Source organism: Cucumis melo, chromosome 7 (assembly GCF_025177605.1).
Source record: "Cucumis melo cultivar AY chromosome 7, USDA_Cmelo_AY_1.0, whole genome shotgun sequence".
Lineage (NCBI taxonomy): Eukaryota > Viridiplantae > Streptophyta > Magnoliopsida > Cucurbitales > Cucurbitaceae > Cucumis > Cucumis melo.
In genome coordinates, this window is record NC_066863.1 from 13,447,331 (window position 1) to 13,463,290 (window position 15,960).

The following is a 15,960-nucleotide window of genomic DNA, read 5'->3' on the forward strand; positions in this document are numbered from 1 at the left end:
CATCAGTTGAAGAGTCATTAGCAGAATTACCCTACACACGATTTAGAGTTGGCAGCAGTGGTTTTTGCATTGAAAATATGGAGGCATTACTTGTATGGTAAGAAGATACAGATCTTCACGGATCATAAGAGCTTGAAATACTTCTTTACCCAGAAGGAATTGAATATGAGACAGCGAAGATGGCTTGAGTTAGTGAAGAATTATGACTGTGAGATACTGTATCATCCAGGTAAGGCAAATGTGGTAGCGGATGCTCTTAGTAGAAAGGTATCACATTCAGCAGCACTTATTACCCGACAGGCCCCATTGCCGAGATCTTGAGCGGGCTGAGATTGCAGTGTCAGTGGGGGCAGTCACTATGCAGTTAGCCCAGTTGACGGTACAGCCGACGTTGAGGCAAAGGATCATTGATGCTCAGCGTAACGATCCTAATTTGGTTGAGAAGCGTGGCCTAGCAGAGGCAGGGCAAGCGGTTGAGTTCTCCATATCCTCTGATGGTGGACTTTTGTTTGAGAGGCGCCTCTGTGTGCCATCAGATAGTGCGGTTAAAATAGAATTATAATCGGAGGCTCACAATTCCCCATTTTCCATGCACCCAGGTAGTACGAAGATGTATCAGGACCTGAAGCGGGTTTATTGGTGGCGTAACATGAAGAGGGAGGTAGCAGAATTTGTTAGTAGATGCTTGGTGTGTCAGCAGGTTAAGGCACCAAGGCAGAAACCAGCGGGTTTATTACAACCCTTGAGCATACCGGAATGGAAGTGGGAAAACGTGTCCATGGATTTCATTACAGGACTGCCGAGAACTCTGAGGGGTTTTACAGTGATTTGAGTTGTGGTGGACAGACTTACCAAATCAGCGCACTTCGTTCCGGGTAAATCCACCTATACTGCTAGTAAGTGGGCACAGCTGTACATGTCTAAGATAGTGAGATTACATGGAGTGCCAGTGTCGATTGTTTCTGATAGAGATGCCCGTTTCACTTTCAAATTCTGAAAGGGCTTGCAGACTGCTATGGGCACGAGGTTAGACTTTAGTACAGCTTTCCATCCACAGACTGACGGTCAGACTAAGCGTCTGAACCAAGTTTTAGAGGATATGTTGCGAGCGTGTGCATTGGAATTTCCAGGTAGCTGGGACTCCCACTTGCATTTGATGGAATTTGCTTATAATAACAGTTATCAGGCTACTATTGGCATGGCACCATTTGAGGCCTTGTACGGCAAATGTTGTAGATCCCCGGTTTGCTGGGGTGAGGTGGGTGAGTAGAGATTGATGGGTCCTGAGTTAGTTCAGTCTACTAACGAAGCGATACAGAAGATTAGATCACGTATGCATACCGCTCAGAGTAGGCAGAAGAGTTATGCAGATGTGAGACGGAAGGATCTTGAGTTTGAGGTAGGGGACAAGGTGTTCTTAAAGGTAGCACCTATGAGAGGTGTCTTACGATTTGAAAGGAGGGGAAAGCTGAGTCCCCGTTTTGTTGGGCCGTTTGAGATTCTGGAGCGGATTGGCCCTGTAGCTTATCGCTTGGCGTTGCCACCATCACTCTCGACAGTTCATGATGTGTTTCATGTTTCTATGTTGAGGAAGTACGTGCCAGATCCATCCCATGTAGTGGATTACGAGCCACTAGAGATTGATGAAAACTTGAGCTATACTGAACAACCCGTTGAGGTGCTGGCTAGGGAGGTGAAAACGTTGACGAATAAAGAAATTCCTTTGGTTAAAGTCTTATGGCGGAATCACCGAGTGGAAGAGGCTACATGGGAGCGAGAAGATGACATGAGGTCCCGTTATCCCGAACTGTTCGAGGAATAAAACTTTCGAGGATGAAAGTTTCCTAAGGAGGGAAGAATGTAACGCCCCGAATTTCGAGGTAAAATTTTAGCATTTTATGTGAATTTTTTGGGATTTTAAAATTTTGTAGATGATGAAATAATAATATAATATTATTTATCTTATTATTATTATTATTATCATTATAATTTAATATTAATACCTTTATTATTTTTTTTATTAAATATTATATTCATTAGGTGATATTAATATTATTTTAATTAATTAATATTAATATTGTAGTATTAATTTTCTTTTAATTATTATTTAATATTTTCTTTTATTATTTATAATAGTATTATTGTTTTATTTAATTATTTTGTTTAATATATATATATATAATAATATAATTTTTTTAAAAAAAAAACCCTAAAGGCGCGCGCGGCACCCCCCTTTTCATCCTCTTCGTCTCCTCCCTCGCGCCGTCGCAGCCCTCTCTTTTTCTTTTCTCTTCAGCGACGCCTCCCACCATCTCTCTTCCGTCACACACGCCTTCGCCTCCGTCCCCATCTCCTCCGTCGCGTTCCGTCTCCACTTCCGTCTCCATCGTCGGCAACTTCTTTAACTTCAACTTCGTCCGTCGCGGTTCCGTCTTTCCCGACCTCCCTCTCGGTCTCACGTAACCGGACGTCGCCGTGCGTCCTTCGTCCGACCGCGTCCAGCTGCCATCTGCCGCGTCGTTCGCCGGGCAGCCGACGGCAAACCTCCATCAGTTGCGGATTTCCCTTCTTGCAAGCCGACCCGAGAACCCTCATCCTAACCGACTCGATTCGTGAATCTGAGTCGAGCCACAAGTCGAAGACCGAGCCGCGAGCCGCAAGCCGAAGACCGAGCCGCGAGCCGCAAGCCGAAGACCGAGCCGAGCCGCAAGCCGAAGACCGAGCTAAGCCACGAGCCGAGCCGCGAACCGAGTCGCGAGCCGAGCCAAGCCGAGTTGAGCCGCGAGCCAGGTCGTGAGCCGAGCTAGCCGAGGGTGAGCCGAGCCGAGCCGAGGGTGAGCCGAGCCGAGCCGAGTGTGAGCCAAGCCGAACCGAGGGTGAGCCAAGCCGAGCCGAGGGTGAGCCAAGCCGAGCCGAGCCACCTAGGCCATATTTTCTCCCTCCACTTCGGGTCACGGCGAGTCTTCGGTAAGGATCATTTTGGTAATTTACCCAACGTTGCTATAACCATTTCGAGTTTGAATATTGGAGTAAGACTGGATCCCATCTTTCGTTCCTTGAAGGTAATAGGGGTTTGACGCTCAAGTTCACGGTCCCACGGCAAGTTAATTTTGAAATAGCTTTCCTTTCCTCGGGTAAGTCAACTGATGTTGCTTAGGGCCATTTAAAATGACTTCTACTAGTATCCTCGTTTAAGACCCTTGTGTTTTCGTTTAGGTGGATCCGTTGCACGTGGACTCGATCGGGGGCATAATCAAGTTTCAGGTAAGGGTTTTCCTACTACTGGACCTCGGATCGAAGCTGGAAACGTAGTAATCCACATGGGATTACACGTTAGTAACGGTACTGAATGAATTTATGCATGTTTGACTATTAAGTATCGCTGTTATGCTCTTGTCTGATGTAAAGGTAACGTGACCGCTAGTTGTAGCTTGTGTGCCATCGGGTGTAAGGAGTTGTTTGCGGATAGACACCGATGCCCGGATGTTTTGTATATTGTAGTTATGTCAATGGGCTACGTTGTGGACTGGAATTGTATGCTGATGGACTTTACAATCTTAAGGTTAGGTGTGTGGTAGTCTATTGCCTGGATGTCGATCATGGAGTGTTGTCGTGGAAGGACTATGAGTCCGATTCTGATTTGACTAGTTGACTGGACCTAAGGAATATCACAAAGGATGTGTAAATTGGAAACGCATATAGCAACTGAGGATGTAATTGTTTAAACCTATACTATCTGGTTGGCAAAGCCTACGGTGAATTAGTAATATGAATGTTGTCGGAGTGTGACTGTTGTAGACGGTGTAATATGGACTGGGGGGTAACGGTTAGCTTCATCTATGGGGTAGTGTACCTTACGGTTAGGTGCATCCTACGGGATCACTGGACTGATACGGGCATCCTTCGGGATCACTAGACTGATATGTGCATCCTTCGGGATCACTAGACTGATATGTGCATCCTTCGGGATCAATAGACTGATAGGTGTATCCTTCGGGGTCACTAGACTGATACGTGCATCCTTCGGGATCACGAGACTGATGTGTGCGTTCTACGGAACCACTAGACTGTTTACGTAGGGTACCCCTACATAGGAAATTAACTGTTGTTCCCTAACGGGTCCAGTAGTGGGTCCCTTACTGGGTATATTTATACTCACCCTTTTCTCTTCTTTAACTTTTCAGGTAAAGGTACAGCGAGGGGCAGACCGACGAGAGGCAGGAAGGATGCGTGGAGGCCATATGGACGCGTCTGGTTTTCTTTATTCTTCCGCTGATGTATTTTGTTAGAATATTTGGTTTTGTATTTTTGAGTTGATGACCTGAGTATTTTATTTAAAACTTTCATGACTGTGATTTAAAATAGGGCCCTAAACTGTTTTTGTAATATTTCTAACGTTTTAATGAATCGTAACCGGTCCGTTATGAATTTTGTGTTTTGTAGTCGAGTCTTAGCACTGAGTAGTGACCTCAGCTTAGTCCAGAAAGTTGGGTCGTTACATATTACTACTTTACAATATAATCTTAAGAAAAAGGTATATTATTATTGAAAGGTTTGAACTATTCCTTTCATCAATTATCCCTTTTAGTTCCTTCAATTGTATATTGGTTTCTATCACTGGTAGAAACTATTGGTGATAACTACACAATAAAATCTATTATTGATAGAAACTATCTGTGATAGACTTTACAATAAAGTCACTTTTACTTTTATAGTCTTGAGAAAAAGGTAGATTATTATTGAACGGTTTGAGTCAAACAAATAGAAAGTATTTACTACACACACAAAATAAATGCTCTATATGCTAAAGCTAAAAGTTCATTATAAAAAACATAATATCACGTCATTGTAAAAATGGTGGAAATTTGCAATTTCTACGATTGTGACCAACACGATGACAATGGCTGCATCTTAAGTGACTTTTCTTCTCGCCAATTGATAGTATTCTTTGTTTTCTCGGTCGTCCTGCTCGACGCTTGAAAGTTGGAGGTAGTATGTTATTCTCAATCCCAATAGATTTCCAATTAGCATGGTTCCCAACCGGACGAACTGATCCAGTATAAGTTGAAATCAAAGTACTTGACAAAAAATACTTGGAAACAAAAGAGTAAGTATTCATATTACGCCCACGAAGAACAGCAAGAGCGTGGGCACATGGAATTTCATCAAGATCCCAAACGCAACAGGTACATGATTTGCAATCTAACCGTACAATAAATTCAACATCATTAATAGCATTAACCTGAAGAAAAAAAAAACTTAGTCAACATATATGATTTATCACTGATAGAATCTATCGCTGATATGAACAATCACTGATAAGAATCTATCAGCAATAGAGTCTATCATTGATAGCTCTTGTTACATTACCCTTTAATTAAATAAATAAACATTGAAACACAAAAACTTACTGTGAAGTTTCTTGAGTTTTGATGTTGAATTCGTAATTCTCCCTCAGCCCAACTAGTTAAAACAGTTCTCATACAGCATGCAACTTTTCTTCGATCATAAAACCAATTTTGAAGTATTTGTCTGATAGAATCGAGTAATGCTGCAACAGGCAAATCTCTAGATTCTTTTAGAACTGCATTTAAGCTTTCTGAAATGTTTGTAGTCATTATTTGATATCTTTTCCTTGTACAGTATGCTCGAGCCCACTTTTCAAAACTAACCTTACTAAGATAGTCTCGTATACTAGGATACATAGACTCCATCCATCTCATATTAGTCTTAAAATCAACAACTGTATATGCTTTTCCACATCTAAAGAAGAGCTTATCAATTATAGGGTCCTTATATATGAACTTCAAACTTTTTAGAAGGTGTTGCAAACAAACGCAATATTCAGCATTTGGAAAAAAATTATGAACACTTTTTGGGATACTTAAATATCGATTAGATATTATAACTAAATCTTCCCGATCCCCTAAACTATTCTTTATATTCTCAAAAAACCATCTCCAGGATGCATCATTTTCAGAATCTACAATACTAAAGGCCAATGGGAAAATTTGATTATTACCATCAATTGTTGAGGCTGCCAAAAGAGTTCCACCATATTTAGATTTCAAAAATGTACCGTCAACTGATATATTGGGCCTACAATATTTCCATCCTTCAATGCATGCTCCAATAGCCATAAAATAGTACTTAAAATGTCCCTCTGTATCAGTTTTACTATAGGTCTGTCACTGATATGGTTTATCACTGATAGACCCTATAGTAAACCACCATAACATCAGTCGTCTGATGATATGCTCATTTACTATAAGGCCTAACACTGATAGAACTTGTCAGTGATAGACCATATCATTAAAAGCTTGATTGATGATATATAAATTGTAAGAATAAAAACATACCTGGGTTAATTTCTTTTAGTTTCATAAAAAAGTTTGGAATCAAGGCATAAGATTCTTTTGCTTCACCATTCAAAGAATTCATAACAAGTTCCTTTGCCCTCCACGCTTTATAGTAGCTAACATTTACACCAAGTTTAGTACGCATGTGAATTATAATATCATTTGGAGTCGAACGGTCAAAAGAACTAAAGTCTTTTATAATACAATCACTAATCAATGATTAAGATGCTTGTTTATGAGTAGTTTGAATAACATTTATGGAGCAATTGTGATTAGCAATATACTTCCTTAGTCGCCATAATTTCCCACCCTTGTAACGAGATGCACGAACATACCATGGACAATTATCTTGGGAGCACTTAAACTCAATAGATTTAGAATTTGATCTCACAATCTTGAACTCAAAGTTGTTCTTTATAGCAATGTAGTAAAATGACTTTGATAGTAATTCCTTGCTAGCAAACATATCCTTTTCTTTCAAATTAAATGTAGAAGACAAGCTACTAACATGAATATCCGTAAGAATTTGAAAATCATCATCAATGGAAGAAGAAGGCAGCAAAGAACACAAATTATCCATCCCACTGTCAACAACACTAGACCATTCTAAATCCATATTAGAGACATGAGCAATAGCATGGGCAACTAATGGATGTCTTGTAATTTGCCCTTTAACTAAACTTAGAAACCAAGTAACATCTTTATCTTCTTGAATTTGAACCACAGTTTGAATATTAGTGATACCATAATCCAATATGATTGACAGTTGTATTGAAGAAGGAGATGCATCAAATCGAACTTCTCTTAATATCAAACTCACAAAATTTTCAAAACACATCATCTCATCAACCAATACACCTGTAGTCTTGTAATTCAAGTAACTATTTGTATCATCCCACTGTCCACTATGAAACACTACTATTGGAAGCTTAATCATAATTCCAAATTACTGCAGAATTAAAAAAAATAGTGTATTAGTGCTAGAAGACAAAGTCTATATCAGTGATAGACTTGTATCATAGTGCATTAGTGATAGACTTCTATCAGTGATACACTAGGATACAAGTCTATCACTATCATTAATAGAAAATGATAGACATGTAATTCTGCAAGAAGATGAAGTCATATCCAAGATTACAAACAGAAAAACTAAAATAAGAGGAAACAACTAAAAAGAAAGAATCTGGAGATTTAACGAAACTAAAATCAAAGATTACATACTAGATGATTTAACGAAAGTAAGAGAAAATAGACAATAAGATGACGACTGGTTGGAGGCAGAAGAAGTTGTGGTTGGAGGCGGAAGAAGGCGTTCTTAATGTGGAGAATGGTAAAGATGAAAAAGGGAGAAAATCGTGGAGAATATATTGGAGAGGGAGAAAATCGCGCAGAGGAATGGAGGAGGAGAAATTCACGCCAGTATTCTTTTTAAAACAAGGATAATATTGGGATATATTTTAAAAAAATCAAAAAATTGCTATATTTGCAAATTTTTTAATAAACTGACATATCCTTAATATTTTATACAAAATGGTTATACATTATAAATTCTCTAAAATAAACGGTATTTTTCCCAAAATTGAGGGGCAGAATCAAAATTAATAGGAGTCCATAAAAAATCTTATTGTAACGCCCAACAAATTCGATATTTCTTTTTGTTTTGGCCATTGTCATCAATATTAAGTGTGGCTATGGGAATTTTTCTTAAATTTATTGGAAGAACCTTACCATTTTGATTTTCTCGAGTAATTAAGGTTGGGAATCCATATTTGTTCAGGATAATAAGTATTACTTTTATTTTATTATGTTATTTTTTTGGAAATAATTAGGGAAACCTTATTAAACTAAAGTTGGTTATTTTTGGTGAGATTTGGGGAGAGAGAGGAGGGGTTGTTTTGGGCTTTTAAAAGGAAAGAAAAGAGTCATTTTTTTTTATAAAAAGGCCTTGGGACTCGTGCGTAAAGAGGAAGAGAAAGAAAAAAATCAAAGAAAGAAAGAGGGGAAAAGAAAAAGAAAAAGGAAATTTTTTATTGAAACCCTAGCCGCCGCACGCCGCCGCCGCCGCCGCGAACCCGAGCCGCCAAGCATCTCCCCTCTCTGTTCAGCAGCGCAGCCGAGCCTACAGTCGAAACCGAGCCGTCGCCGAGCTTCCAGCCGCGTCGGAAGAATTGCCCAAGCCGATCCAGCAGCCGAGCGTCCGTCGGAGCAGCCGTCTCTCGCACGCCCGAAGCCGAGTCGAAACCACCCTCGCGCGTCCGCAGCCAACCCGACAGCCAGCCGAGTCGCGCCGCTTCGATTCGACGCAGCGCAGCCGAAACGCTCGTCTGCAGCCGTCGCCGAGCGAAGCCGCGGTAGCCGGACCACGAGCAGCCGCCGCGCCACCCGAAATCCGGAAGCCGACGCCCCGCGCGTAAAGATCCGTCCGAAAACCCGCTCCGCGACCCGAACCGGTGCGCGCCATCTTCCGGAACCCGACCCGCGCCCGCGTGCATCCGCGTTTGAGCCGCGTCCGCGTGTGAAGCCGCGCCGCGCGCTTTTGCGAAGCCGAGCCACACGCGTAAAGTCCTGTTGCAAGCCGAGCCGCACGCGTAAAATCCTGTACCGAGCCAAGCCGCGCCTGCGCCAAGCCGAGCCGATCCCTGTCCTCTTCCAGCCGAGCCGCCAAGACTAATTTGGCTCCATCCACCTAAATTTTGGTAATTTAATTAATTATTGTGGCATTTTCCAGTAAGACTCCATGCTTCGGACGTTAATTAAATTAATTTGGGACTAAATTAAGTTATTTTCCTTAAGGGACGTCTTGGACCAAGTAATTGCGGCAGCGCGGGATTTCTTCAGTAGGGGCTCGAGCACTGCAACCTCCTTCTAGGGTAAGTTATTTCAAATGAGTCTTGAACCGTTAGTCGTTGGCGACCTAATTACGAATTTTGGCATATTAAACAGTTAGGACCTCGTCGCTTGGAAAGCGTACTGCATCGCGGTCAGGACTCGACAAGTAAATCTCCAGGTAAGAGATTCTACTACTAGCTCCATGCTTAGAAATATGAGATGATGTATACTCCAATTTTGCATGTTGAGGATTAGACGGTACGATGCCTGAAATCAATGTTAGTATGATGTAAATGACGGTATGGTTATACTATACCCTGTTATGTGTGGCGAGAGCTGTTATAGCTATACGACGAATGCCGAGACGGAGAGGGCAGAGATGATTTATGTGATATGTTATATGCTGATGCCATGTGTATGTATACTGCAATTAGGGTACCTGTTAGCTTAATCTGTTAGAGTCGTACCTGCATGGGTGTCCTTCGGGATCACCACCTATTGAGGACTGTGTGGTCCGACGGGACGCCAGTCTAGCATGGATATAGATATGACTCGAGTGACTCGACGGGGTCCTCGCATCCCGACTGTCCTAGGTGTCCCCCGGGGCTCCGAAGACCAGAGATATGTTCCTACGGGAGCGCACGTTGCACGTGTTTGGGAACGTGCCAGAGATTGGGTACCAGTTACAGGACTCTGACAGGAAGTTAACAGGCACCTAGTGGGACTAGTAGTGGGTCCCTTACTGAGTATTTTATACTCACTCTCTTCATTTTATGTTTTCAGGTAGAGGACGAGGCAAGGGCAAGGGCAAGCTGGCGAGCGACCCGAAGTGACCGTGGAGGGCCATAGGGACTACTGCTTCCGCTTATCCTTATTTTAGACTTTCGTGTTTGAGTTTGAGTACTTTTCCTTACTTAGCATCTTTTATGTAGACAGGGCCCGAGTAGGACTTTAAAATGCATTACACTTTTTTGCATAACTACCTTGTTTAAATTTTCATAAATAAAATTTCTTAAACCTTATGCGTCTTTAATAAATTTCATGACTTAAACCACTTGTTCTATATTTAGTAATGACTTCGATTCAGTATAAGGAGTTGGGTCGTTACACTTATTCTACCCGTTTTTGCTATATTTCCTAACACTATCTCCAAATTTGCAATTGCCAGGAGAAAATTACAAAATTGTGCTTACAAATTGTGTTTAGATTGGGCAACTCCTACGACCTCACCTATGATGAAGCTGAGTTTAGTTACTTAGGGCCCGTTTGGTAACATTCTTGTTCCTTGTTTCTTGTTTCTGTTTCCATTTTTTAAGAAACAGAAGTGTTCGATAACGTTCCTTGTTTCTCATTCTAAAAAAAAGTAGAAACGTTTCTCATTTTATAAGGAATTATTGGGAACAAAAAAAAGTAGTTTCTTCTGTTCCGTTTCTCAATTGCTTCTATTGGTTTTTTTTCTCAATTTATTTCTATTTGTTTCATTTTTCTTTTTCTCAATTATTTTTATTTTTTTCCTTTCATTTTTCTCAATTATTTTTATTGGTTTTTTTCTTTTTCTCAATTATTTTTATTGGTTTCCTTTTCATTTTTCTCAATTATTTTTATTTCTTTTCTTTTCCTCTTTCTCATTTATTTTTATTGGTTTCCTTTTCCTTTTGCTCAATTATTTTTATTGGTTCATTTTTCTTTTTTCAATTATTTTTATTGGTTTCCTTTTTCTTTTTATCTCTATCTTCTTCTCCAAATAATCATCATCTTCCTCTTTCACTCATCGTTTTTCTCTGTACACTGTTTTCCTCTTCACCTCTCATCGTCTTTCTCGACAACCCGAACTCTTCCTCTTCGTCGGATCCATAGTTTTCATCTTCCTCTTTGTGCAAATCTGGGTTTTCGTTGTGGGTTTTTCTCTAAAGTATCATAGGTTAAGAGTTAAAGGTTAAATTTTGTTTTGTTTATTTCAATTCTGAATATTGAAGACATAATAACTTACTTTAAAATTAATATTAAATTCTAGATGTCACGAAATAACGACGAGATTGTTGAAATTGATGGATTAAAAAGAGAAAATGCCTGATTAAGAGATGATATTGCCAATCAAATTTGGCAACATTTGAAGGATAAATATAATTTTATGTTTATGTTATTATTTTTATTTGTGCATTGATACTTCTTCGTATTAAATGAATAAACTTTTGATAATTTTATTTGTTATGTTTGATGGATAGATCTATATTTTTGTTTAATGTTTAATTGAAGTAGATGTGAAAAATAAAAAATAAATCTAGAAGAAAATCAATAAACAAGAAATAGTTATCAAACACATTTTTTGTTTCTGTTTTTTTTTTTCAAGAAACAAGAAACAAAAATAGTTATCAAACGCATTACTGTTTCTCTTTCTTAAAAAAAAAACAGGAAACAAAAAACAAAAAACAAAAAACAAAGAATAGGAACGTTACCAAACGGACCCTTAGGATCACCCACCAAAACTTGGCTCAACTGTGTATGCTTAAGAAATCGAAGCCTCAGCCCTCCCCTCGACACTTTTAATTTTCTATACCCTAACATTAAATCTATTGTCTCTCCCAAGTCTCGGCGGTCGCCGTGTCGCCGTCACCATCGCTGCCGTTCAACTTCTCTTTCTCTCTCTTCTGTTCTCCCATCTCCTTCTCAATCCTCTATCTCTACTCTTCTCCACAGAGATTCTTTTTGTTCGAACCACACCGAGACCTTCTTCAGCTGCGAAGTGTCGTGAGGTGAAACAGAAGGATGAGGAAGCTAAAGTTTCACGAGCAGAAGCTTTTGAAGAAGGTTAACTTCTTGGAATGGAAGAGAGAAGGAGGTCACAGAGAAGCCCAAGTAATGCATCGCTATCACATTACTGGACGGGATGATTACAAGAAGTAACCCCCTTTCGTATATCTTCTATTTTCTTCCCTTTTCTTTCTTATATCGCTTTTAATTTGATTTCATTTAGGTATTCGAGCTTGTGCCGTGGTGTTCAGAAGCTGGTCACAATGCTGAAGAAGATGAACGAGAAAGACCCTTTTCGATTGGAATTGACCGAGAAGCTCCTCGAAAAGCTGTGAGTTTTTCCTCCTTCTGGGTTTAGTTTCTGAGAAATTAAATTTCCTACAATACATTAAGCAAGTTTCTTGCGTGTTTGTGTATAATTCCTTTTCATTTTATTGTCCAATTTTGTTGTTTTCTATTTAATTCCAACGATGCTTTGAAATCTTCTACTCCTGGTTTAAACGATTGGCTTTTATGTTTCCTATGGATCTTGTGATCATTGTTCACAATTTTAGTGATGAGAAAAAACTTGTAGGCATTGTATTATCCCATTTTGATCCCTGTTGACTTCTCCTCGTTCTAACAATACAAAAAGTTAACTTATGACTTTCAGAAATTGCATTACGTTTACTATCAGAAGTGAAAATGTTTTACAAAAAGATAAAAATGGTTGCTAGGCCCAAGACTGCGTTATTTGAACATTGCGTGCCATAAAACAACTCATCTGTCTATTTTAGTTGGCTTAAAGTATCCATCTTGAATAATTAAATGGTCCACATTTTTGGTGTTTGCTAATTTTTTGGGAAAACATGAACAAATTGCTGATCATGTTTCTCTTATTCCCAACGCTCTTAATTCTTCTGTGGGAGTTTCTAGAATGAAAGGTCTTTTTCTTGGTTCCCGTGCGATGAAGAGAGCTCGTTTGGATTGACTTTTCAACTGTTTGTAAATACTTTTTTTGCAGTTATAAACACTTATTTAAACACCTAGAAAGTCAAATCCAAACACACCCTTAAACCCTAGTTTTCGTTTGCACCTACCAATTAAAGAAAATATCAAGGGTTTTGTTTGGATACCACCTAACAAGAAAATACTCAAGAACACTAAAATATAGAATTATATGGAAAATATATTGAAAATGTGCTCTAATATCATAAGAACAAGTGACGTGCTAGCCTCTAACCTTTCGAGAGGGCTTTCTCCATAATTCCCAACTAAGGAAATCAACCCACATCTCAATCCACTACCTCTATTTATACTAAGCCCGAACAAGCTTACTATCTAATTACTAATATCTCCCTTCTAATAACCATACTAATATTCTACTAATAATGCTATTATCTCTCAGAGGTCTTACAGTTCCTGTGGACTAATCAATACTTTCTCTCTCTCTCTCTAAACTTTCAATACTTTTTTTTTCTATCTAATGCTTAAGCCATTTTAAACCCAAAGTCTTTTGGCTCAATGTTTCTAGAAGAAAATTTTGTTTCAAGTTGTCTAAGGTTCTGAGCTAATAGTGGGACAAGAAACTATCAATATTTATTATGGGCGTTGGGTCCAAGGCTTTTTGCTTTTCTTTTCTTTGTTTTTTTTTTAGATTATTCGAGTCAGAACGAATAATGATATGTTAATCTGAATAAGTTGAGATGAAGATTAATCAGTCAGTTATATGTAACCGTTTCTATTATCTTTTGGGCTGTACGTGTAAACACTTTTTTTAGCACTTAAAAAGTCAATCCAAATAAGCCTCTATCAATTGTGCTCTCACCTTTTCTCTTCTACTTCTCTCATGAAAACAATATGCAGGTACAATATGGGTGTGATACCAACCCGACAGAGCTTGAATTTATGTGATCGCCTGTCAGTATCATCCTTTTGCAGGTAAAGGAACAGTTTGCAGAAAAGAATTCATTTCTACTTTGTACTGTTTCATGCTTTCTACTGTTGATAACTTAATATTAACAATACTTTTAACTCTCAAAATAGCAAAGTCCAATTTCCCTGGCAGTTGTCAACACTTCTTTTACTTTTGCTGCTTATCCTTTTTACCTCAAGACTGTTTTCCCCTTTCTGTTTTCAGACGGAGGCTATCGACAGTGTTGGTACGTTTGAAGTTTGCCGAGCATTTGAGGGAAGCAGTTACATACATTGAACAAGGGCACATTAGAGTTGGTCCAGAGACGGTAACTGATCCTGCATTTCTAGTTACGAGAAATATGGAGGACTTCATAACATGGGTTGATTCATCAAAGATAAAGAGAAAGGTTCTACAATACAATGATCAGTTGGATGATTATGATGCTATTAACTGTTGAGATACTGTCCAAGTTTTGTTTCTTTTTCATTATTTCATCTTGTATGAATCTTTTCTCTGGTACTCTTATCGAAATGGCTATTTAAGGTAGCGTAAGTTTTGCCCTTTCTTTTCTAATCAATATATATAATTTTGCATCATATTTTGTAACAAGCTTGATATCTGAGCTTCATTGATGCCTCGTGGTTGGGGTTGATTCTAGATTATGTGTTATTTTCTTTTTTCTTCTGGAAACTATCATCTTTTATTTAGTGTGATAGGATTGATATTTTAAGTGTTTAAATAAGTGTTAGTGCTTACTCAATCCATACTGCTCTTAGTCTACTTTTAGATTTTGTCTCTAGTTTGTTTGTATGTCAGTGAGAGGGATGGGAAAAATATTTGGATTTTTATGTTGGTGATAAATGGTTTCTCATGTTGATGCTGAAACTAATTATGGTTGATTATGGAAGATATTGAATGGTAAGCTTAACTTTTTGTCAATCAAATTGTTGTCAAGCATAACATTAATTTTCTTTTTTCTATTTGGCAAGTTTGACTCAACATAATCTCTTAATATTTTAGGGTTAAATCTACGTGCCCTCCTCTATTATATTTTAAGCACCCATATGACAAATGTCAATTTTTATATTAGAAAGGAAATTTAAAATCAATGAGTCCATGCATTTAAGGATCGTCACCAGGTTGGTATGTAATTAGGATTACTGAAAATCGAATTGGGGTGCAGTGTTATTGTTTTGTTATTGTTTTATGTGGGTGGATGGTAAGATTGGAATTGGGCTCAGTTTGATTATTTTCATCTTTAACTATTATTCATACTAATTTTAAAGGGCCGATAAGAACAATAGCAAAATTAGAAGTTTATTTTGGATAAATGATAATTTTATTTTTAAATTGACTAAATAGCAAAACAGATAATTTTTAAATAATAAATTGGAGAACAGTGCCTTAAATGCCCCTATATAATCGACAAATGTGGTTTCTAAATATACTTGTAATAAAGTCCACAAATACCCAATAATTAATACAAACTATGCACCAGCAATTGAATATTTTAATTTCCTCCCCGAAAAAGAAAATAAACCATTTTCTGCAATGTACCACATCTTTTGCATGCAACCACTTCACATGCCATTCATTATTTGGAGTTTGGAATCTGTATCAGATATCACATTTGCAACATATCACATCTTCTACAACATATCCCATTGTGCCTCTCCTTCTTCACTTTTGAAAACCCTAGAATTTCTTGGTGCCATCTCCTTTCCTTCATATCTTTGTTGCTTCAAATCTTCGATTAACATCTCTGTTGCTTCAAATCTTCGTTCGTGCCTCCATCTCCGTCCAATCCTCCATTTCGGTTGATTGTTAAAATTTCTTTCCACCATTTTCTTTTGGCCTCCGTTCAGGTATGCAAACGTTTGTTTCCTTTTGTTTCCCTTCAACATAATCCGCTTCAAATTCAACATTCAATTTTTCAGGTTTGCTATATTATTTCGAGTCTTCAAGTCTTCATCTGAATCTTAAATCTTTACGCCTTTCATCTTCAAGTTTGCTTCGCCGTTTTCGATACCTTCAATCTTCAATCTTATGTTCGTTTTCAAATCGGTGAGTTATTCTATTTTCTTCTTTGGATTTGTCCTCTATTCTCACATTTTCTGGAGGTAG

The 15,960-nt window shown here is 38.5% G+C and overlaps 2 protein-coding genes across 2 annotated transcripts; one reads left to right on the top strand and one right to left on the bottom strand.

Annotated features, from left to right (window-relative positions):
* Positions 1–4,843: 4,843 nt before the first annotated feature.
* On the bottom strand, positions 4,844–5,618 carry LOC127150375 (uncharacterized). The gene is made up of 2 exons (XM_051088078.1): positions 5,412–5,618; positions 4,844–5,242 (listed from the first exon to the last, which is right to left on the bottom strand). Exons 1-2 carry the CDS (start codon positions 5,616–5,618, stop codon positions 4,844–4,846), a joined length of 606 nt encoding a protein of 201 aa, XP_050944035.1.
* Positions 5,619–11,668: 6,050 nt separating this feature from the next.
* Positions 11,669–14,432, top strand: LOC103504207 (uncharacterized). The gene is made up of 4 exons (XM_051087617.1): positions 11,669–12,088; positions 12,163–12,270; positions 13,785–13,859; positions 14,059–14,432. Exons 1-4 carry the CDS (start codon positions 11,955–11,957, stop codon positions 14,291–14,293), a joined length of 552 nt encoding a protein of 183 aa, XP_050943574.1. The 5' UTR covers positions 11,669–11,954; the 3' UTR covers positions 14,294–14,432.
* The last annotated feature ends 1,528 nt before the right edge of the window (positions 14,433–15,960 follow it).